Source organism: Notamacropus eugenii, chromosome 2 (assembly GCF_028372415.1).
Source record: "Notamacropus eugenii isolate mMacEug1 chromosome 2, mMacEug1.pri_v2, whole genome shotgun sequence".
NCBI classification, from domain to species: domain Eukaryota; kingdom Metazoa; phylum Chordata; class Mammalia; order Diprotodontia; family Macropodidae; genus Notamacropus; species Notamacropus eugenii.
In genome coordinates, this window is record NC_092873.1 from 330,335,745 (window position 1) to 330,361,107 (window position 25,363).

Genomic DNA, 25,363 nt, shown 5'->3' on the forward strand with positions numbered 1-25,363 from the left:
TTTTTTTTTATATTTCTTTTTATAAGCCTTCCCTTATTATTCTTGGTGGGATGAAGAGGAATTGAGATCTCCTGATAGTTGGAGAGTTTAGGGAAGAGCTAACTAGTTTATCTTTCTTTCTTACTTCTCATATATATGTATTATATGTGTCCTCTACCACTGCTTTCCTGATTAGTACAGAAAGACATCATTGATTTAGAACAGTATAATAGTTTCTAAATTCACTTTACCCCCTTGAAATATATATTGTACAGTTTTTATAAAAGTTTCTTAAAACAATTCCTTTATCTGAACAGAAAGCAAATGATATTTCCTAGACTTGTTTGTCATCATTTGCACAAGTGCTTTTCTAACTTTTTTTATCATGATTCCCATCAGTAAAAAGTTTTTGAACACTCACCCCAATATTTATATATTTATTCATAAGTTATATGCATATATTACTATATAATCCTGCTTATTTTGCAATAAACAGAATTTTTTAATAACCAAATGCAAGTGAAGTAATATCTTATTCTAAAGTCAGTAGAAGGCCCTTAAAGTTTATTGAATAAGAGATGGGGGCATGAGGGTATAGAGATGGTGGAGAGTCAGGACACCTCAGGTATTTTTGTCTGCTGTGGATCCTCTGAGTCAGAATAGGCCATAACCCCCTAGAATGGTTCAAGCATGCAAAGTTTCAGAAGATCAGAGGTTGGAGAGCACAGAGTGAAGAGTGGGATGGTGTAGTTGTATTGAAGATTTAGTTGTGTAGATAGGGTAAGATGGAGCCCTTCTTCCTACTTGCCCCTAAATTAGTCACCCCCTAGAGGTCAAACCACAATCCCTTGAGTCTTTTCCACAGCCCATATTTTGATGATCACTAATGTAAACCATATGTAGAAACAGAATTTTTTGAAAAAAAAATTGAACCTTTTTGTCTCCTAATCATACTTATTTCTTTGTTTCATTTAACAAATATTTAAATGCCTAAAATATTTGAGACATTGAATTCAGATTTTTCAATCACATAAAAGAAATGAAGAGGAAAACAAATCTTTTCTATCAAAAAAGTTTGCATTTTTTCCTTGGTTTATTTTGTTTTATATTTTTTCCTTGGTAACTAAATAAACAGGAAAATGACTTGATAGCCATATTGGACGATCCTCACAGCATTTCATTGGTGAAATATAATCTGTAATCTAATCTAGACAAATCAGAAAGAATACATTGAGAAAAAAAAGTGGGAGAAAGGGAAAAAAGAACCATGGTTTTAACAATATACAATTTCATTATAATTATTTTCAATAAGCCTATATTTTTTAATATTACCTGTAGACATCATTAACCAAACCTAAATTTCTTTCTGTTGAAGCATTGCTTGGTTTTGACATGCTACTGAGAGAAAAGAAAGGTAGTAGAATGTAATAAAATATATACTGTAGTGTAACAACTTATATAATACAATATAATAAAAATACAATCTCATGTAGGTAATATTTTCATGAATAAGAAACAATTGCATCTCAAAAAATCAGTTGCTTTGTTGCAACTTCATTTTGCATTTCTTAATCAGAACCTTATTGTTAGTTTGGAAGCAATTGATCCAGTTGCAAACTCATTGATTAAAACTGAATTTACTTTTTAAATTGAAATTTGTAATTAAAGGAAAACTCTTCAGTTAACTGGTACATAAAACTGCAGTTCAAAGTTCTTGTACATACTAAAATATAAGGTTCCATTTATCAGTGAAGTGAAGTGGAAAGAAGACTGTACTGGTAGTGAGATGAGTGAAGTTCTAATCTAACTTCCATTTAATAGCTCTGTATGACCTTAAACATGTCAAATTACTCAAGCTTCAGTTTCCTCAGATATAAATATGGAAATAACACCCGCCCCACCCTCTCCATTATGGTTATTTGTATCAAGTTGGGTAATGAATGTGAAAACACTTTAAAAACCTTGAGCTCTACACACATGTAAGGTTTTAAAATTAATAAGATTTCTATACTAATTAACTAGTTAAAATCAGGTGGGGCATTGCTGCTTTAATCATTTCCATTCTTGTGAACCCTAGATCCAGTTTTTTTCTTTATTAATCATGAAATTGATATATAGTGGATATAACCTGTTTAACTTACTTTAAAAGAAAGAAAATACATGTACACAAGTAAAATAGTGTTAACAAATGCTACTAGAAAAATAGTATGTATTTTCTACCTTAAAATTGGCAATTTGATAAAATTAGGAACTGTTTATTTTACCTTCTTATTGGTTACTTCTTAAATCTAGAATTGTTAAGAAAAATATAGGTTGTAGAGATATGATTCCATATCCATAGCAACATGTTTTTTTTCTGTTTCTAGCTTGCCAACACATTTGTTTTATAGATAATATCTTTTTGGATCTCAAAATAGAATAGCTACTGATTTGTTATTACTGCTTCCTAAATTGTTTAACTGATACTTTGAGGATAAGCTTTAGTCGCATGTTAATGGATGTCCAAACTATAGGCAACAGCAGGGAAAGTGTTGCCAGATGAAGGACAGAACCAGGGAAGCTAGTCACTTACATAGGACTTGGAGTTACCAAAACTTGGAAAGGTAGGTATGCTAAGAATCTAAACAAGGAAGATGAGTACTTCAAAGTACATAGTCATGAATGGAATTGCAAGATTGGAGGTCATTGGAGAGATTGGGGTGATCCACAGAAGCTGATGAGATCACCAAGTAAAGTAATATAAAGGGAGAAAAGAAGAGATCCCAAGAGACAATCCTAAAGAGCAACTATGGTTAGAGGGCATGATCTGGAGGAGGATCCAGCAAAGCAGCAGTCAGATAGGTAGGAGGAGAACTAGGCAAGTAGTAATTTGGAGAGAGCAGTTTCATTGGAATGATAGGTCAGAAGCCAAATTATAAAGGATTAAGAAAAGAAGAAAATGAGTTTAGCTCCCATGGAAATAGCAGTTGTTTCTGTTTTGGCCAGAAACGCTGAGGATCTTCTACTCCCAAACTGATTTTTTTTGATTAGTTAAAGAGGCCATTCTCTGCCTCATTTCTTATTTAGCCCTTATCACTGAATGGGAGTTGCCTAGTCAAACTGAGACCTGGTAAAGATCTTAGCTTAAAAAGGCCAAGGTCTCCCACTGTATCCAGGACCATCACTAGTCCTGATCTATACATCTTGCCACTGGACCTAGATGACTACAGAGGAGAGCATGAGGCTTTGCACAGCCTTCCCTCACTTAAATACAATTCACTTGTGTGTCATGGCCTCACCTCCCTGATGTCATGGTCCTCTTCAAGAATGAAGAACAAACAACAGCAACAGTTCTAAAGGACTGAAGAAATATAGGACTATATAGAAATATAATGGGGATGGCAGGATTAAATGAAGATTTGTTTTTGTTTTTCAGGATATGGGAGCCAAAAGCATGTTTTAGGCAGTTGGAAATAGGCCAGGTGGGGAGAGAGGGAAAGAAGGAGAAAGAGAGAAAGAGAGAGAGAATATAATGAAAGAGTGGGGATGACAGAGGGGACCATTTGTTAGAGATGAGATAGAATGAGTAAATAGAAAGGTTAACTTTGGTAAGATATGAACTGCCACTTTATCACGTGAGACAAGAGTGAAGTAGAAGGCACCTGAATGATAGGATGTGAGGAAGGAGTTCACAGCAAATGACATCATTTATTTTCTCTAAAACGTGAGGCAAGGTTCTTAACTGAAAGAGTTGGGGAGAGTGGGAATTTTAAGGTGGAATTAAAAAGTTTGGAAGAGCTACTGTGGAGAATGGAAGAGTGAGTTGATAAGAGAGGTAAAGTAGGGTTGTCTAGCAGTAGTGGGGAGCCAATTGATGTTATGTAGCATAAATTTGTAGTTGGCCCAGTCAGAACAGTTGCAAGAATTTCTCCACTTTCATTCAGCAGCACATATATAGGATCAAAGAAATCTACAAATGGTGAGAGTGATCCAAAGTTGAGGCTTGGTTGGGTGTAATTGGTGATAGAATGAGTGAGCTAGGGATTCAAGAGATGAGGACAGTGTAGAATTGAATTGGTTCACCAAGGAGTCAAGATAAGAAGAAGAGGAGGGAGTTGCCAATGCAGAACTGAGGGGTCAAGGGATTGGAGGTCATGGTGCAAATGAAATATGTGATTATATCAGGGAAGGAAGAGGGAGAGATAAAAAGCCAATAGGTTATAATCTACAAGTCATTGTCCATTAAAGAAGTACCTATTTGAATCTAACAAACCAGCATTTCTGACAGTATATTAAATAAGAGTGATCATAATGGACATCCTGTTTTATAGGTGATCTTTTTATAAAAAATAATTATGTCTTTTGCTTTTATGTTGCCAAAATTTTCCTATGTGTCCCTTTTCCTTCCACCTCCCAGAAAGATATACCATATGACAAAGTACTTTCTTTAAAATAAAAAGAGGAAGAAGACAAAATTTGTAAAGCCAATCAATACACTAAAAAAAATCTAATAATATGTGCAATGTTTGACACTCGTGGACCCCACACCTTTGCAAAATAGTACAGAAATGTCTTCTCCTATCTCTTTTTTTTAAGTTCAAGCTCATTCTTAATAATTTTATAATATTTTGGTTTAAATTATTGTTATTTCCGTTTCCATTGGAAATAGTAGTCATTGTTAATAATTTTCCTGTTATTGCTTACTTTTTTTGTATTGGTCATGTTTTTCCATACTTTTCTGTATTCATCATATTTGTCATTTCTTAATGCACAGTAATATTCCATTATATTCATGTACTGTAATTTGTTTAACCATTCCTCAGTTGATAAGTATCTATCTTGTTTATAGTTCTTTGCTACCAGAAAAAGTATTGCTATAAATATTTTCTTGGTTGACTCCCAAAGCTCTGTCCTGTGTCCTCTTCTCTTCTGCTTCTATACTACTTCACCTGGTGATCTCATCCACTCCCAGGGATATACTCATTGTCTCTGTGCTGATAATTCTCAGATGCACTCATCTAAACTTAACTTCTCTGCTGACCTCCAGTCTTGTCCATTGGCACTGCATCTCTAATTGCTCATTTCTAACTGGATATGCTTGACATCTAAAGCTCAACATGTCCAAAACTAAACTCATCTTTCCCTCCAAATGTACTCTAACTTTTCTCTTACTGTTGAAGATACTATTATTCCCCCAATCTCCCAGGCTCAAAATCTCATTGTCGTCCCCCATATCCAATCTGTTGTAAGTCCTGTTGTTTTTCCTTTTATAACATCTTTTATTTATGTCTTTTTCTCTCCTCTTTACACTGCCACCAACTTAGTATATATAGACTCATGTCTGGACTATTGGTAGCCTTCTGGTTGGTTTTCCTGCTACAAGTTCTCCCTACTCCAGTCCATCCACCACTCAGCTGTCCGGTTGCACAAGTCTAACCATATCACCTGCCATTTCAGCAAATGCTAGTGGCTCCCTGTTACCTCCAGGGATCAAATATAAAATCCTGTTTACCTTCTAAATCCTTTGATAACCTAGCCCTTTCCTATCTTTCTACTGTTCTTACACCTGACTTTCCCCACTCCATGTACTTTGTAATCCAGTAACATTGACCTCTTTGTTATTATTTGTGTATGATACTCCATCTTCTGACATCATGCATTTTCCCTGGCTGTTTCCTATCCCTGGAATTCTCTGCATACACACACATACACACACATACACACACACACACACACACACACACACACACACATCTCTGTCTTCTGGTTTCCCTAGATTCTTTTGAGGCTCTACTAAAGTCTTACCTTCTACAAATACCTTTCCTAATCCTCCTTAATGCTAGCACCTTTTCTCAAATGATCATCCCCAATATCCTGTATTTATCTTGTTTATACATAGTTGTTTGCATGTTATATAACTCTCCCATTAGACTGAACTTCTTGAGAGAAGGGGACTGGCTTTTTGACTTTCTTTGCAATCCCCAGGCTTAGCACAGTACCTAACATATAGTAAGTAATTAATAAAATGCTTGTTGATTTGACTTGGCATATAAGGAGTCTTTCTTTTTGTCAACAACCTACTTGAAACATATGCCTACCAGGAGAATCTTGGGGTAAGTGTATTGGTCTTTGAGTCACTTTATTTACATAATTCCAAAATTTTTTCCAAAATGGTTGTACTAATTCATAATTCCACCAACAATATATTAGTCTATGTTTTCACAACAACTATAACAGTGATTATTCCAGTATCTTGTCAACTTTGTCAATTTTCGGGGTGAAACCTCGTTTGTTTTGCTTTGCATTTTTACTATAATGATTTGGAGCATTCTTTCATATTGTTGAGTATTTGTAATTCTTCCTTTGATAACTGTCCATATTTTTTGACCACTTTTCTATTGGGGAATTACTATTGATCTCATATATATTTTGTTAGTTTTATGTCTCAGTTTCCAATCACTTATATCTGATGCAAAGATTTTTTCCTAGTTAACTTGTTTTCTTATCTTAGATGCATTAATTTTGCTTATGCAAAAGGTTTTCAGTTTCATAAAATCAAAATTAACTAATTTGTCTTTTATAATTGCCACTATGTTTTGACTAAGAATTCATCTTCTGCTCATAGCTGTGAAAGTTTTATGATCTGCTTCTCTTCTAATTTTTGTAATATTTTTAATATTTAGCTTATGTAACTATTTTTGCATTTATTGTAAAATGTGATTTAAGATGTTGGTCTAAGCCTAGTGAGACTGCTTTCTAGTTTTCCCAATAGTTTTTATCAAATAGAGAATTTTTCCTAAGTAATTTTTAAGCACTGATCACTGAGTTCCATTATTTCTGATTCTCCCTTTTTTGATCTTTTAAACTTATCTATTTCTCTATTTTTAACCAATAATAAATGCTTTGACGATTGGTGTTTTATATATAGTGTTGGCAGTTTGGGCATGATGATGCATAACTGTGGTCCCTGATGCTGGAGAGGCTCTTCTTAGTGTATTGATTGAGCTTGGGAATTCTGAGATGTAGTAAGGTTAAAGCCAATCAGATATATGTACCAATCAGATATATGGCATCAAGATGTTGAACTCCCAGGAGCAGATGACCACCAATCTGCCTAGTGAGATTACAAACCAACCCAAGTAGGAACAGGTTCAAACTTCCTTGCTGGTCAGTATTGAAATCTGGTCTATAAGTGGCTACTACAGTAAGAGAGATATCCTACCTCAAAACAGAACAAAAATATGATTTGACATCTGGAAGTGCTATTTCTTCTTTTCCTTCATTCCTGTCTTTTTTTTTTTAATGCATATGTGTGTCCTCTCTTAGGAATTTGTGTTTTATCAGGTGTTAATTCAATTTCCTATCTTGTAATGTTTATTTAGAAACAATAGTTATGTTTTAGATGTCATTTTACTCATCTTTTCCAGTAATTTTATTATATCTCCAAGTGATTTAACTGCCCGTGATCTAGGTATTGAGTTGAACTTTATTTTTTCTCTTCGGTGGTCTTTTTTCCCTTATATTCACCTATCACTCATTTCTGACTCTTCTTTATTTGATGTTGAACTTATGCCCAAGGTTAAACATTATAGCTTCCTCAGCCTTTTCTTTTATTGAAGGATTTATTTTTAACTGGCCTCAGTCCCTGTCCCAAATGATTTCTGAAGTTACAGAACTAGGCCAATATGTGTTCCATGTTCTTTACCTTATGGCCTAGTGCAATCTGCACCCATTTTAAAAAATTATGTGGTTGCATTGAATTAGTATCTGATGTTTTTTAAAGGCTTGGAAACCAGAGCAGTGAGGGTGGGGGCAGAGGGGAGAGATAGAGTAGCTATTCTCGACAGAAAGTTCTGTTGCCCTGTCATTCCCCTACCTCCTACCATCCTTTAGGAAAGGTTTATTTATTCCTATGCTTTATATGCTTTTAAGAAAAATGAGTGTTGTATTTTATCAAAACTCTTTTGCAGGTATGTATTGATACAGTAGTAGTTTTTCATTCTTTTTGTTATTAAAGTGATATGATTACAGTTTTCCTTATATTGAACCAATCCTACATTGCTAATATAACTCTAACTGGGTCAGAGTGAATAATTCTTTTAATATGTTGTTATAGCCTCTTTGTTAATATTCTATTTAATTTTTTTGAATCAGTGATAATAAGGCACATTTGCTCTTGATTTTCTTTTTCCACATGGTCTCTGCCTGCTATAAGGTGTCAAGACCAGAAAACAGGTTTGAATACATTACTTAATTTCCTATTTTTGTACCTCCCAGAAAAAAGTTTTAATGGATTCTTTAATTTCCTATTTTTGTACCTCCTTTCCTATTTTTGACAGAATTTTATATAAAATTATAATTATTTATTATTTAAATATTTGATAGAACTCACTTGTATGTCATTCTGATCTTTTTTTCCTCTGAAAGTTCATTTTTGGCTTAGTCATTGTCTTTTTCTAATGTTGTGTACGGCTAATCATGTATTTTATGTTTTTAAGTATCCAACCACTTCTTCTAAGTTATCTTTTTGTGGATATATAAATGGGCAAGAGAATTTCTGATAGTTTAATTCATTTTCTTTTTTTTTTTTATTTAACTTTTCACATTTATTTTCATAACATTTTGGGTTACAAATTTTCTCCCCTTTTATCCCCTCCCCCCCAGACCCATGCATTCTAATTGCCCCTGTGACCTATCTGCTCTCTCCTCTATCCTCCCTCCCTGCCCTTGTCTCCGTCTTCTCTTTTGTCCTGTAGGGCCAGATAGCTTTCTTGACCCCTTAACCTGTATTTCTTATTTCCTAGTGGTAAGAACATTACAGTTGATCCTAACACTTTGAGTTCCAACTTCTTTAGCTCCCTCCCTCTCCACCCCTTCCCTTTGGAAAGCAAGCAATTCAATATAGGCCAAATCCGTGTAGTTTTGCAAATAATTTCCATAATAGTTGTGTTGTATAGGACTAACTATATTTCCCTCCATCCTATCCTGTCCCCCATTACTTCTATTCTCTTATGATCCTTTCCCTCCCCATGAGTGTCGACCTCGGATTGCATTCTCCTCCCCATGCCCTCACCCCCACCCTGCTTGTGCCCTTGTCCCCCACTCTCTTGTATTGTGAGATAGGTTTTCCTATCCAAATGAGTGTGCATTTTATTCTTTCCTTTAGTGGAATGTGATGAGAGTAGACCTCATGTTTTTCTCTTGCCTCCCCTCTTTATCCCTCCACTAATGAGTCTTTTGCTTGCCTCTTTTATGAGAGATAATTTGCCCCATTCCATTTCTCCCTTTCTCCTCCCAATATTTCTCTCTCACTGCTTGATTTCATTTTTTTTTAAGATATGATCCCATCCTCTTCAATTCACTCTGTGCACTCTGTCTCTATGTTTGTGTGCGTGTGTGCATGTGTGTGTGTGTACTCCCACCCAGTACCCAGATACTAAAATGTTTCAAGAGTTACAAATATTGTCTTTCCATGTAGGAATGTAAACAGTTCAACTTTAGTAAGTCCATTATGACTTCTCTTTGCTGTTCACCTTTTCATGCTTCTCTTCATTCTTGTGTTTAAAAGTCAAATTTTCTTTTCAGCTCTGGTCTTTTCATCAAGAAAATTTGAAAATCCTCTATTTCGTTGAAAGACCATTTTTTCTCCTGAAGTATTATACTCAGTTTTGCTGGGTAGGTGATTCTTGGTTTTAGTCCTAGTTCCTTTGACTTCTGGAATATCCTATTCCATGCCCTTCGATCCCTTAATGTAGAGGGTGCTAGATCTTGTGTTATCCTGATTGTATTTCCACAATACTTGAATTGTTTCTTTCTAGCTGCTTGCAATATTTTCTCCTTGACCTGGGAATTCTGGAATTTGGCCACAATGTTCCTAGGAGTTTCTCTTTTTGGATCTCATTCATGCGGTGTTCTGCGGATTCCTTGAATATTTATTTTGCCCTCTGGTTCTAGAATCTCAGGGCAGTTTTCCTTGATAATTTCATGAAAGATGATGTCTAGGCTCTTCTTTTGATCATGGTTTTCAAGTAGTCCCAAAATTTTTACATTGTCTCTCCTGAATCTATTTTCCAGGTCAGTTGTTTTTCCAATGAGATATTTCACATTGTCTTCCATTTTTTCATTCTTTTGGTTTTGTTTTGTGATTTCTTGGTTTCTCATAAAGTCATTGGCCTCCATCTGTTCCATTCTAATTTTGAAAGAACTATTTTCTTCAGTGAGCTTTTGAATCTCCTTTTCCATTTGGCTAATTCTGCTTTTGAAAGCATTCTCCTCCTCATTGGCTTTTTGAACCTCTTTTGCCAATTGAGTTAGGCTAGTTTTCAAGGTGTTAATTTCTTCAGCCTTTTTTTGGTTCTCCTTTAGCAGAGAGCTGATCTGCTTTTGATGCTTTTCTTTCATCTCTCTCATTTCTCTTCCCAGTTTTTCCTCCACCTCTCTAACTTGATTTTCAAAATTCTTTTTGAGCTCTTCCATGGCCTGAGCCCATTGGGTGGGCTGGGACACAGAAGCCTTGATTTCTGTGTCTTTGCCTGATGGTAAGCATTGTTCTTCCTCATCAGAAAGGAAGGGAGTAAATGTCTGTTTTCCAAGAAAGTAGCCTTCAATAGTTTTATTTCTTTTCCCTTTTCTGGGCATTTTCCCCAGCCAGTGACTTGACCTCTGAATATTCTCCTCACACCCACCTCGCCTCCTGGTCCTCCCAGCCAGCATTTGGGGACTGAGATTCAAATGCTGCTTCCCGCCTTAGGGCTTTTGGCGGGGGCAGGGCTGCTATTCAGTGTGAGAATTAAGTTCAGGTGGTCAGGTCGGGGCAGGGCCACCTCTCAGGCTCAGTTCCCTCAGGGGGTTTATGCACAGACCTTCCACAATGGATCCAGGCTCCCGCCCGCTTGGGGAGCCCCTGTCTGTAGCCGCCTCTCAGCTTCTACCTCCCGGGGGGGCCTGAATCATGGGGGCACCCCACCCTCCTCTGGACCCACCAAAGAAACTCTCTCACCGACCCCCGTCACCTGTGGGCAGAGGGACTTGTGCGGCCGCTGGAGATGCCGTCCCTGAAGCCTGCTCGGGTCTGTTTATCTTGGTGCTGTGGCCGCAGCAGGTCTGGGCTGGGCTGGGCTCCGCGTCTGCAGCGCGACGGACCTTTTGTGAGAGGTTTGCAGGTCCCTCTGTGGGTGGAGGGACCCGTGTGGCCGCTGGAGATCCTGTCCCCGAAGCCCGCTCGGATCTTTTCCTTTTGGTGCCGCGGCCACTGCAGGGCTGCCCTCTGCTCTCAGTCCCGGTGCCCAGTCTGCAGCGCGAAGGACCCCCCGCGAGAGGTTTGCAGGTCTCTCCGGAACAGAAATCTCCCTCACTCCAATATTCCGTGGCCTCTGGGTGCAGAATTCCCTGTGAGTTGCTCCCCTGTAGCCGATCTGTGGGTTGTGGGTTCGGAGCTATGTGTATGTGCGTCTTTCTACTCTGCCATCTTGGCTCCTCCTCGAGTTTAATTCATTTTCAATTGTTAAAAATCTTTTTTCAGCAGATTAGCTATCTGTTTCATTAGTTTCTTTTTTTGATATTTTATTTTTCCCCAAATTAAATGTAAAACAATTTTTATCATTTGTCTTTTTCTTACGTTTTGAGTTCCACATTCTATCCTTTCCTCTCTTCCCTTCCCTTACCCTGAGATGGTAAGTAATCTGATACAGATTAAACAGATGGAATCATATAAAACATTTCTGTATTAATTATTTTGTGCAAGAATACTCAAAAAAAAAAGGAAAGAAGGAAGGGAAGGGAAGGAGGGTATTTATATAAAATGCTGGCAAAAATAGGAAAGAATGTGCAAAAATAAGAAATTAAGGAATCCATTTAAACTTTTTCTTCTGATAGAAATTTTGTCTTGATACCTTAACAAGGCAGAGACAAAGTAGAAAAAGAAAATCAAAGGCAAATGTATCTTATGATCATGGATTCAGAAAATTAAATAACATTAGCAAATAGACTACAACAACATATTAAAAGGATTATTCACTCTGACGAGGTTAGGTGTCATGAAGAACTCAAGAAGTATACAAACTCCTCTACGCATCTGTTTAGTAATTGTCAGATTGTCAGTTGTCTTTTCTGTTACTGACTTTTCTAAAGTTTTCTTCAAGTCTTTAACTTCTTTCCAGTTTCTCAATTTGTTTTGTCTTTGTCTGAAAGTGTACATTGGAATTCCAGCCACTGGATTTTTACCGGTTATTTTTTCCCTTCATTTTGATTAACTTTTCCTTTAACTATTGAAATGCTATGTCAGTGCATTTATATTAATATTGATAGTGGCTTTTTTCCTGTAGTGCCTTAAATATTTATTTTTCCTACTTATTTCTTTTTTTTTCCAGTGCATAACAGGGAAACATTAAGCTTATTTTTATTTATATCACATTTATATGCTAAAATTTATCAAACTGCTTTTTATATGGCCTTAATCTTAGACACAGTATAGTATCATAGCTCTCACAGGCACTGATCTTCAAAGCAAGAGGATTTAAGGAATGATAGTGCCCTTGAAAATACATTATTTTAGATCTTTTAGGATATGAAAGTACTTCATTTAGGAAACTTATCAGGAATTATTTATACTGACAGTCTATTTAAAAAAGCATTACTATTTGAAAATTTCATTTTCAAAGAAAGATATATAAAACAAAAAATCAAGATATAATCTGTTTTAAAAAATAATTCAGAAGCGGAGCCAAGATGGTGGAATGAGAGCAACCACTCACCTAAGCTGTTAGACAGACTCCTTCAGATACCCCTAAAAAGAGAATCTGACCAAAATTTGGAGGTACAGAATTCAATAGGAGACAGGCTGTGGCAAATTCACAGCCCAGGACAGACTGGAAGGTCAACAGGAAGGATCTGTTCTGCGGGGGTGAGCCTAAAGCACACAGCGCAGCACATCCAGCACAGCAGCGCAGGAAAGCCCCAGGGAGGCCTGAGGCAGCAGCAGGTGGAATGTCGGAGCTGCAGCCCAGGGTGAGAGACCAGCAGAGCTGAGCGAGTGACAGCTGCTGAGCCTCAGATATCAGCTGCAGCAGCTCCTGAGATTTTCAGCCCACAGATTAAAAGTCTGTAAGTCACCTACTTGAACTTCCAGGAGCCAAAATGGAGGAGTGATGGGTAAATGCTCTCTCCTGCCCCCTTATTGACTTTGAAAGAACCATAAAATATTTCCTCAGAAAAATCCTAGATCAGTGGGAACAGTAAAGGGGCAAACAGTCTCATACCCCCTGAGGCTAGGAAAATAACTAAGGGGGATTCCTCTTACTGTGGCAGAGCCAAACTGGAAGGAGAGGGGACCCAGAGCAGTGGAAACTTGCACTAGGACCCAGGTGTGCCTCAGTACTAGGAGAGGAGCCCCAGGGAAGGTAGAAACTCACACTAGGACCCAGGCGTGCATCAGTGCTATGAGAGGAGCTCCAGGGGAGGTGGAAACTGGCACTAGGACCCAGGCCTGCCTCAGCACTCCAGGGGAAATGGGAATACAATAGGGCAGCCAGGATCGCCAATCCCTGAGCTTACCTTTGCCTCAGCTCAGCTGAGGAGATCTCCCCTGATCAGACCACCTCTTCCTCATGCTTAACAAGCTAGCCCCAGGGCTTATCAGGGAAACACAAAACAAAAAGATAAAAAGGCACCTGCCCTTAGCATTTTTATACCAGTCAGCTCAACACCAAGTTCTGCAGCTTCTAACTGAAAGAACCAGAAGCCACAACACACAATCAACATCATGAGCAAGAAAAAGCAAAGCAAGGGCAACCAAACCATAGAATCTTTCTATGGGGACAAGGACCAAAAGAATACCAAAGATGTCAGTAGTGAGACTGTACTCCTATGTGAAACTTCAGAAGGGACCATGAACTGTTCGCATGGACAAACAGCTCTCCTGGAACAGCTGAAGAAGGAAATAGAAGAAAAACTAGCCAATGATTTTAAAAGTATGAAAAAAGAATTCCGTTAAGAGAACATATCTTTAAAAAGGAAAATTGAACAAATGGAAAAGGAAGCACAAAAATTAAATGGAGAAAATAATTCCTTAGAAGGAATAATTGGACAGATGGAAAACGAGATGCAAAAGTTAACTTAAAACAATTTGATAAAAATTAGAATTGGACAAGTAGCAATTATGACTCTATGAGACATCAAGAATCAGTCAAACAAAATCTAAAGAATGAAAAGATAGAAGAAAATGTAAAATATCTAATTGGAAAAACAACTGACCTGGAAAATAGTCCCAGGAGAGAAAATTTAAGAATTATTGGCCTACCAGAAAGCCATGATGAAAAAAAAGAGTCTGGACAATATCTTCCAAGAAATCATCAGGGAAAACTGCCCAGAAGTGCTAGATCCAGAGGACAAAATAGTCATCAAAAGAATCCACTGTTCATCTCCCAAAAGGGATGCCAAACTAAAAACCCCAAGAAATATTGTTGCCAAATTCCAGAACTATCAAGTGAAGGAGAAAATACTACAGGGAGCTAGAAACAAACCACTCAAATATCGAGAAGCAAATCAGGATCACACAGGACCTTGCAGCTTCTACATTAAATGATCGAAGGAATTGGAATGATATGCTGTAAGGAAAAGGAGCTTGGACTATAACCAAGGATCAATTACCCAGCAAAGTTCAGCATAACATTTCAGACAAGGAGATGGACATTCAACGAAACTAGGGATTTCCAGATCTCCTGACAAAAAGGTGAGAACTCAATAGAAAACTGGATCTTCAAATGCAGGTTTCAAGAGAGGCATAAAATAAGTAAACAGGGGAAGAGAAAAAAAAACTTGTTACTCAATTTGGACAAGCTGTTTACCTCCATATAAGGGAAGATGATACTTGTTAATCTTGAAAATTGTACATCTATTGTGAAATATAAAAGGAATATACAGAGAGGGAATGGGTATAAAGTAAATGATATGATGATAAAAGCATGATTTAATCATGGAAAGGGATTGTAACAGGAGATGTGAAAAGGAGGAAGCAGAAAATGGTTAATTACATTACAGGAAGTAGTACAAAATTATAGTAGAGGGAAAGGGGAGAGAGATGGGCATTGTTTGAGAGGTACTCTCATCTGATTTGGTTCAGGGAGGGAACAATAAACAAGTATATAAATCTAACGAGCTCTATAGGCAGTAGGAGGGGAAGAGGGAAGAAAGGGGAGGGGAAGCTGAAAGGGAGGGAAGGAGTAGTAAGGGTAAAGGGGAGTAAAAGGGAGGAGGGCTGGAAGAAGGAAGGAAAGACTGTGGGAGGTGGTGATGAAAACTAAAAACTCTATTGAGGAGGGGAAGGGAAATGGGAGAACTAAAAGCACAAATGGTGGGAAAGAAGATGGAGGGAAAGACACAGATTGTAATCATAACTGTGAATGTGAATGGAATGAACTCTCCCATAACATGGAGACAGATAGCAGAATGGATTAAAAGCCATAATCCAAAAATATGTTGTTTACAAGAAACACATTTGAAACAAGGGGATGCACACAGGGTAAAGGTAAAAGGTTGGAGAAGAATATATTGTGCTTCAGCTGATGTAAGAAAAGCCAGGGGTAGCAATCCTAATCCCAGACAAACAAAAAGCAGAAATAGATCTAATCAAAAGAGATAAGGAAGGAAACTATATCCCGCAAAAAGGCACAATAAACAATGAAGCAGTATCACTACTAAACATGTATGCTCCAAGTGGTATAGCATCCAGATCCTTAGAAGAGAGGTTGGGGGAGTTGAAGGAAGAAATAGACAGAAAAACTATACTACTGGGGGACCTCAACCTCCCCTTCTCTGAACTTGATAAATCTAATCTCAAACTAAACAAGAACAAGGTTAAGGAGGTAAATAAAACTCTCGATAAGGTAGATAGGATAGATCTCTGGAGAAAACTGAATGGGAATAGAAAGGAATGTACCTTTTTCTCAGTGGTACATGGCACATATACAAAAACTGACCATATTCTAGGGCATAAAAACCTCACAACCCAGTGCAGAAAGGCAGAGATAATCAAGGCATCCTTCTCAGATCATAATGCAATAAAAATTATATGTAATAAAAGGCAGTGGAAAGATAAACCAAAAATTAATTGGAAACTAAATAATCTAATCCTAAAGGAGTGGGTGAAACAAGAAATCATAGAAAGAATCAATAGCTTCATTGAAGAGAATGACAATAATGAGACAACCTATCAACTCTTATGGGATACTGCAAAAGCAGTTCTTAGGGGAAGTCTTATTTCTTTGAATGCCTACATGAATAAAATAGAGAAAGAGGAGATCAGTGACTTGGGCATGTAGCTGAAAAAGCTAGAAAAAGAACAAATTGAAAATTCACAAGAACGTGCCAAATTAGAAATACTGAAAACCAAAGGAGAGATTAACAAAATTGAAATGAAGACAAATATTGAATTAATAAATAAAACCAGTGGTTGGTTTTATGAAAAAACTAAAAAAATTGATAAACCTTGTTCAATCTCATTAAAAAAAAGAAAGAAAAAACCTAAATTACTAATATTAAAAATGAAAGGGGTGAACTCACCTCCAATGAGGAGGAAATTAAAACAATAACTAGAAATTACTTTTCCCAATTTTATGCCCATAAAATCGACAATTTATATGAGATGGATGAGTATTTTTGGAAAATACAAATTGCCCAGATTGACCGAAGAGGAAGTTGAATACTTAAACAACACCATCTCAGAAAAATAAATTGAACAAACCATCAGCGAACTCCCTAGGAAAAAAAATCTCCAGGGCTGGATGGATTTATAAGTGAATTCTATCAAACATTTAAAGAATAGTTAATTCCAATACTATATAGACTATTTTTGAAAATTGGGGAAGGAGTCCTCCCAAATTCTTTTTATGATACAAATATGGTTTTGATATCTAAACCAGGAAGAGACAAAACAGAGAAAGAAAATTATAGACCAATTTCTCTCATGAATATAGATGCAAAAATTTAAAACAAGATTTTAACAAAACGAATAAACCAACTTATCATGAGAATAATACATTATGATCTGGTAAGATTCATACCAGGAATGCAGGGCTGATTCAATATTAGGAAAACTATTAGCATTGTTGACCATATCAATAACAAAACTAACAGAAACCACATGATTATCTCATTAGATGCAGAAAAAACTTTTTGACAAAATACAACACCCATTTCTATTAAAAACATTGGAGAGCATAGGAATAAAGGGAACTTTCCACAAAATAATAAGCAGTATCTACCTAAAACCTCTGCAAGCATTATATGCAATGGTGATAAGCTAGATGCATTTCCAATAAGATCAAGGGTGAAACAAGGATGTCCTTTATCACCACTATTATTCAATATGGTACTAGAAATGTTACCTGTAGCAATTAGAGAAGATAAAGAAATTGAAGGAAGAATAGGCAAAGAAGAAACTAAGTTATCACTCTTTGCAGATGATATGATGATATCCTTAGAAAAAACTACTTGAAATAATAAACAACTTTGGCAAAGTTGCAGCTTACAAAATAAACCCACACAAATCTTCTGCATATCTATATATTAGTAACAAAGCCCAACAGCAAGAGGTAGAAAGAGAAATCCCATTTAAAGCTAGGGTAGACACTATAAAATATTTGGGAGTTTACCTGCCAAAACTAGGCACTATATGAACACAACCACAAGACAGTTTTCACAGAAATAAAGTCAGATCTAAGTAAGTGGAAAAACATCAGTTGCTTGTGGGTAGGCCGAGCTAATATAATAAAAATGACAATTTCACCTACATTAATTTGCTTATTTAGTGCCATACCAGTTAAACTGTCAGATAATTATTTTCTAGAGCCGGAAAAAATAGTATCAAAATTCATCTGGAAGAACTTACAGTCCAGAATATCAAGGGGGCTAATGAAAAGAAATGCTAGGGAAAGTGACCTAGCCCTACCAGATCTCAAATTATATTGTAAAGCAGCAATACCAGATCTCAAATTATGTTATAAAGCAGCAATTATTAAAACCACTTGCTACTGGCTAAGAAACAGAAGGGTAGACAAGTGCAATATGCTAGGTACTCAAGACACAGTAGACAATGAATATAGCAATATACTGTTTGATAAACCCAAGGACCCCAGCTTCTGGGATAAGAACTCACTGTTCAACAAAAATTGCTGAGAAAACTGGATAAAAGTGTGGTGGAAACTAGACGTAGACCAATGCCTGACACTGTACACAAGAATAAAATCCAAATGGGTGCATGATCTAGGTATAAAGATTGATACTATGGACAAAGTGGTGGAGCATGGAATAGTATATTTATCAGATTTATGGAGAAGGGAAGAATTTTTGACTAAAGAAGAGACAGAAAGCATCATGAAGTGCAAGATTGATAATTTTGTTTACATTAAACTGAAAAGGTTTTGTGAGCTGATCCAACCATTCTGGAGAACAATTTGGAACTAAGCCCAAAGGGCTACAAAAATGTGCCTACCCTTTGACCCAGCAATATCACTTATAGGACTGTATCCCCAGGAGATAATAAAAATGGGAAAGGGTCCCACATGTACAAAAATATTTACAGCAGCACTCTTTGTACTGGCCAAAAACTGGAAATCAAGGGGATGCCCATCAATTGGGGAATGGCTGAATAAATTGAGGTATATGAATGTAGTGGAATGCTGTTGTGTTATAAGAAATGATGAACAGGAAGACTTCAGAGAGGCCTGGAAGGACTTATATGATCTGATGCTAAGTGAAAGGAGCAGAACCAGGAGAACTTCGTGCACAGCAATGACCACGGTGTGCAAGCGTTTTTTCTGGTAGACTTGTAACTTCACTGCAATGCAAGGACTTAAAAAAATTCCCAGTGGTCTTTTAAGGCAAAATGCCTTCCACATCCAAAGAAAAAACTATGGGATTCAATCACAGAATGTTGCAGATCATTGTGTGTGTGTGTGTGTGTGTGTGTGTGTGTGTGTGTGTGTGTGTGTGTGTATTGCGTTTTGGTTTGTTATATAATTTCTCCCACTCATTTTAATTCTTCAACACAGCATGAGTATAGTGAAAATGTATTTAATAGGAATGTATGTGTAGAACCTATACAGATTGTATGCCGACTCAGGGTTGGAGGGGGGAGAGAGGAGAGAAGGAGGGAAAAATAATAATCTGAGTTATATGGTAGTTATTGTAGAACACTGAAAATAAATAAAATTAATTAAAAACAATCATAGTTTATGCACCCAAATATTTACTCCCCAAATAATTTCAATAAATTAACAATGATTTTCTGTTTTTTTATTTATACCTGCTACACACACACACACACACACACACAGATAATCTATAAAAGAGGGCTTACAATTATAAAATTAATGAAGTCCAAAAGTACCCCCTTCATTAAATGTATTTTACAGTCTTCTTATATTAAAGGCATGTAGCCATATGTACATCTCTTTTGTATTGGGAAAATACCAAAACCATGCAAGACATGCTAACACCAACCATGTAACTATAAAATGTATAAATAATGGTCAAATAAAGAACTTAAGCATCATGTGAATATTATGGATTTTCTGATTTGATCTGACAAAAAAAGAGGTAGTGTTCCAGTGAAATACAAAAGAGAAGAGAAGCATGCTTCATTGTCTTGAATTTCTTCTAACCTTTTTTTTTTCTTTTTTGGAAAGCTATATTACAGGGAATCACTTTCAGAGCTGAAAGGTTCCTGTGAGAGAATTTGTCTGAAGTGATCTTGACTTCTTAAGAGAACTTGATCAGTTTGGAATCTTTTTAATATGAATCACTTTAAGAACCACCCAAACAGCAGAATTCTGTATAACTGAAAGAAGCCTAAAATAGGATTTGGACTTGGATCCACCCTTATTTCTTTTTAATGTCTATTTTTTATACTGTTGCATAGTATAAAATCATGATTGCTGGTACTACCTTTTAAATTTCACCCAAAATAATATTCAATTTTACCTCTGCCCCTTACTTTAACTTTGTATATTTATACTACAAGTATGTTTCCTAAAAAAAAAAATACTTATTTTTGGCTTTTAAAATGCATTCTTCCATTTTATTAGTGAATTCATCCCATTCATTTCACATTTGTTATTGTTAATTGTATATTTCCACCTATTTTGTCCTCTTTTCCTTTCATTCCCCACCTCATCTTTACAAACAAGAAGGTGGTGAAATAGAATTTGATCATAATTTAAACAGTCTTCCCACTTCACTGCCTAGGCATTTAGCACTTTTGGAGGGAAAGGTTGAGCCTTATTTTGCCCCGGTTTGTATTCTCTTTGCTTCTTCTGCTGATTTCTCTCAGGACTGGGGAATGTGTTCAAGGATCTTAGTGGTTGTACAGGCCAAGGACCTTGAAAGTTTTTGATATATCCCTGTCAGATTTAGAGCACAGTTTAACTGTTTACCCTTGTTTAGGTTTGGTTTATACAACCATAGACTTATCCTGGGTTGAAGTTCCACTAGACTACTGCTGGCCCAGCCCCTTGTCAGCTAACTAGAAGGTTTTTTGGGTTAAGAGTGACAGAATTGCTGGTGCTCCCTTAGTCTTTCCTGCGCTGGTAAATCTGTTGCAGGTCCCAGACCAAACTACTCCATAATCAAAGTCTCTCAGTAGTTGCTCTCTCCTACTTCTGTTCCTTTCCATGTACACAACCTGAGCCATCAACTGTTCTTTGCCACTGTGCGGCTATAGGTTAGTCACCTCCTAATATTGGATTCCTTCTCAGTTCATGCTGGTTCTGTAACCCAGCTCAGAGTTATGAGTGACAGAGCTGGCAATTCATTCCTGTTCCTCTTTCCTACAAAATATAAGGCACATCCCTGCTGGAACCAGGATCACTTCTTGCACTAACACATAGCCACAGGCCTCAGTTCAGTCCAGGTACTAGAAGGTGTTACAGGGTACCTTGCTAGCTAGAATGTCCACAATGCCTGCACACCTCTGTCAATGGTGACCGAGGCTGATAAAATAACTCACTATGATTTTTTCTTAGGTAACAGTTGGGTGCTTGTGCTTTCTAGGTTTTTGTCAGAATTATGGAGTGAACTGGACTATGATACTTCTTTCTACTACAACCATCTTTACTCATCTTCTCAGGAACTTGGAGTAATGTCAGTGAGGATGGGGATAAAAGAATAAGAGAAAAAGACTGATGGTAATTGTCTTCTAAATGGTTGAGTCATTAGTATAGGGACAGGTCAAGAAATAGAAGAAGCTATGGAACTAATATTAGTTAGGAAATTGTTATTGATGTGTAATAATAATGACGATGGTGAAGCTCACAGTCTCCGCAGGCTCTTGAGAGCAGAGACCATTTCACTTTGGTCTTTTTGTCACCAGTACAGTGCCTAGAACATAGTATAAGCATTCAATGCTTATTCATTGGTTGACTGATTGATTAACCTGAAATTTCAGTGATAAGTAGATCTCGTGAAGGAATTCCCCTATAAATGCAGACTGGTAGCTTTTTAGACCAGTTTTCAGTTTTCATCTCTTTAAGTTTTAATTTTCCTCCAATTTGGTATTTGAGTGCCAAATTTTTCTTTCTATTTGAAAAGGCTCATTTGGTTAAATTCAGTATGTATGAACATGACTAATGTGGAAATATGTTTTACATGATTGCACATATATAATCTGTATCAAATTGCCTACCATCTTAGGGAGGAAAGTGGGGAGAGAGGGAAGGAGAAAAATTTGGAACTCAAAATTTTATAAAATAATGAATGTTAAAAATTGCCTCTCCATGTAATTGAAAAAAATACTGTTTAAGATTTTTTTAAAAAATCTTTTTCAGGAATTTCAGGTGTTTTTAAAAAAACAATTACTTTTAGAATTCCTTCATTTTTGAAGAAAAATGAGAATAAAAACACCTAAACAATATTCACCTTAAGTATGTCTTGACTGAAACTGCAATTGTTTAGAAAGCCTAAAATAATAATTTGTGGTGTTTTTTCTAATAATTATATTGGAAAATCAACACATTAGTTTTGAGATATTTCATAAATGAAGCAGTATTTTTTCTTTGGTGTAAAATTTGAACCTCAACATTATATGCTTCTTAATTTAATTAGCCATAGTCAGTATCACCTTTATATCATTTCAGATTTATACTCTGTAAAATCATCATCTTATTTAACTATAGTAGACTTCTGCTTGAAATTGACTAACCTTTTTTTCTCCTTTTCCCATGCTGTATTGATATACTTTATATTTGAGTTTAGAATCATATAAATCATTATGTTAAAATAAGAGGAGCAGAAGGGACTGTTTTGCTGCACTTTATTTTTATGGAAATATTTATCCCTAAATGTCTAGAACAGAAACAAATGGATAGAAATAATATTAGGCACATCTATGTGGCCATGTCCACTAGAAAATGAAAGGCAAAGTCATCAGTTTCAAATTATTTTAGCACAATAGTAGAACCAATTGCAAGGCTATATTATCTACAGAGGCAGGCATGAAATGGATTACTCCACTATCCTTGCACAACACATCAGTAGATCTCTTTGGTTTGTTGAAGACAAGATGTCCTACAGTGCTTGTCAATTCCAGTCTTGTAGATTCAAGTGGAAGTGTCTATATTTCTTGTGAAAATGGTTGGATTCTTTAAGATACAAAATAATAAAATCGAGGATTTTAATTCTAAATTAAATTATATATTCTTTGTCATAGTTATGATAATGAAAATAAGAATTTTTTAACAATTTTATTCTATGGTTCCTAATTCTCTAAATTAATTCTAATCTTGATATTTGAAGTTTTTATTGTTGCTGTCTACAATCTTGCCCTGTTTCCTGTGTGGAGAAATTTTAATTTATTCCATGTCTGTTGAAAAAACATCATGTCTTAATCTCATGATCACTCTGTTGATTCCTTCAGGAAGTTTTGGCAGAGTGTTGCCATACAAAATAGAAGAAATAAATTCATGTTCTTAGTGCAATGATATGAATATTTGGGAGATTTCCTTAAGACTTAGTACATATTGCTAAAAAGTATAGGTGGAAGAGGGAAAGGAAAATGAGACAGCCTTTTTACTTATCTTCATAATACTTAAGAAGAAATTTTTTCAGGCATGCTATTTCTAATAAGAGTCCCTCCCTTTAAAAAAATAGGTTATTTCTGATATGGAGGCTCAGGTTCATAAACTGAGAGAAGAGTTGATTCAAGTAAACTCTCAACGGAAACAGCAACTTGTAGAGCTTGGACTTCTTCGAGAAGAGGAAAAGCAACGAACAGCTAGAGACCATGAGACTATTGTGAACAAACTGAAGGCTGACTCAGAAAAGATGAAGTTAGAATTGAAAATGACACACGCAGCTGAAACAGAGTTAACATTGGAAAAGGTAAGCTATCCAAGTGGACTCACTATTTAGAACTTTTGTATAAAAAGTCATAACTGTAAACTTCAGAGATAATATAAACTATTAACCTTTTCTTCCTTAGGAGATTCTTAATTTGTAGTATGTGAAGTAATTATGAACTAGAATTAAATTTCTTCTTATTATAATATACTTTCATATTGAGCAAATTCAGTACTTTGTCATATTTTTAAGCTGTGCCAAAGTAATAATAATAGCTAGCAATTATATAGAACTTTAAGGTTTACAAAGCACTTTACAAACATTATCTACTTTAATCCTCACAATAACCCTAGAGATAGGTGGTATCATTTTTGCAGATAAGGAAATTGAGGCAAATAGAGATCATTCAGCTGAATGCCTGAGGCCAGATTTGAGCTCAGGCCTTCCTGACTCCAAAGTTCAGTATTCTATCCACTGCACTACATGTCAATGTCAGTGTATTCGTCTTTTGTTGCCAAAGACCATGCCATCAGAGAAATAATGATATGACTTGCACTTGACTTTGTTTTGAGAGAGGGAGGGCTGACTGCACTACATAGTTGACTATAGGAGGCTTCTCCTTGGTATTCACCCAGATTGGATGAGAGCAGGTTTGTTTTTTGTTTTTTTTCCTACTCTCTAGTTTATGCCTTATTTCCCCACTTGAAGTTATTCCAGGAAAACTTCCTTGAACAAAGTTTAGGCTTGAGTCCTATATGGGGTTTTCCCCAAGGGGATTGAGTCTCATCTAGAAGAGTTTAGAAAAGTTACTTAATATACAAAATAGTAGATAAAAGATATAGAATAGCTATGTATTTTTTCTACTACCAAAAATAAAATATATTCATAAGTGTTTATTGATGAATACTTAAAACATGAACCAGTAACCCTTCATTCCAATTGTTTTCATCTGAGTGGTCAATAAATAAAACATGAACCACTTTGTGGAACCACCAATTAATTCACTTTCACCTTAGGTCTGTATTGTTCACCCAACTCACTACAGTTCAGTATCTTCTGGTAAACATGCATGGCTCATCCTGGTGTCAGTGGACATCTACTTTGAGAAGAATATAGCTATAGGAAGCATCTCTTGCTGCCAACACTCAGATCTGTCAGCAGCTCTGAACTTTTCCAGCTCATGAGGTAGTCACAGTCTGGCAACATTCATCTTAGGAGTGCTATTCAACCATCTTTTCTTGATAAAAGAAATATAAAGAAAAATAAGAAGCAAGAGACTTACGATCCAGTCTCAGGCTTACCAGGAGACATAGACACACACACACACACACACACACACACACACACACATACACACATACACACACATACACACACACACACACACACACACACACACACACACACACACACACACACACACTTTTCCTGCAAGATCTGTGCTACTATAATTGTTGCTACTGGCGAAGAGGCAGGAAAAAAAGAGACCTCCACAATTTTGTGGAAGTTCAAGGAAGAGCTAGTAGGGTGTGACATATTTGAATTAAAAAAGTGAGAGAAAGCAGTTATTTCTCTTTTTAAATCTGTGGATTGAGTGGTAGCTCTTGTCTCCCTTACACAGCTCCCTCCCCGCTTAAACAGGAGCCAAGGTACCAACTAGAAGCTTCTAACTACATATGGCAATTATCAAGGTACCAGAGCACAAATTTCAACGAAAGTGACCTGAACTCAGGACCCATAAGAAGAAAGGACATATTCAGCTCCATCTCTCCAGTCAGAAACAATTGTCATTGTTTAGCTTATTTAGCTTACATAGGATATACAGAGTATCATTTAGGGACTACTTTGTGGAAATTAAAAACTACCTTTCCAAATTCGATTTCAAGATACCTTAACCTTCTGGATCATAAATATAAACTTAGAATTAACTAGTAAGTGTGTGTGTGTGTGTGTGTGTGTGTGTGTGTGTGTGTGTGTGTGTGTGTATAATTAAAATGTTCTTGTTATAAAATCATTTTAAGCCACAGGAGAGGATGCTTTGCACTAGGCCTTATTATTAATTCTATCTTATCTGTGT

At 36.3% G+C, this 25,363-nt stretch overlaps 1 protein-coding gene across 3 annotated transcripts in view; it reads left to right on the forward strand.

Annotated features, from left to right (window-relative positions):
• CEP112 (centrosomal protein 112) overlaps positions 1-25,363 on the forward strand; it is a 587,248-nt gene that overhangs the window by 349,191 nt on the left and 212,694 nt on the right. For all 3 annotated transcript variants that reach the window (XM_072645484.1, XM_072645485.1, XM_072645486.1), the window contains one exon: positions 23,098-23,328. In XM_072645484.1, coding sequence (XP_072501585.1) covers positions 23,098-23,328 — 231 coding nt within the window. The remainder of the gene's footprint in view (positions 1-23,097; positions 23,329-25,363) is intronic.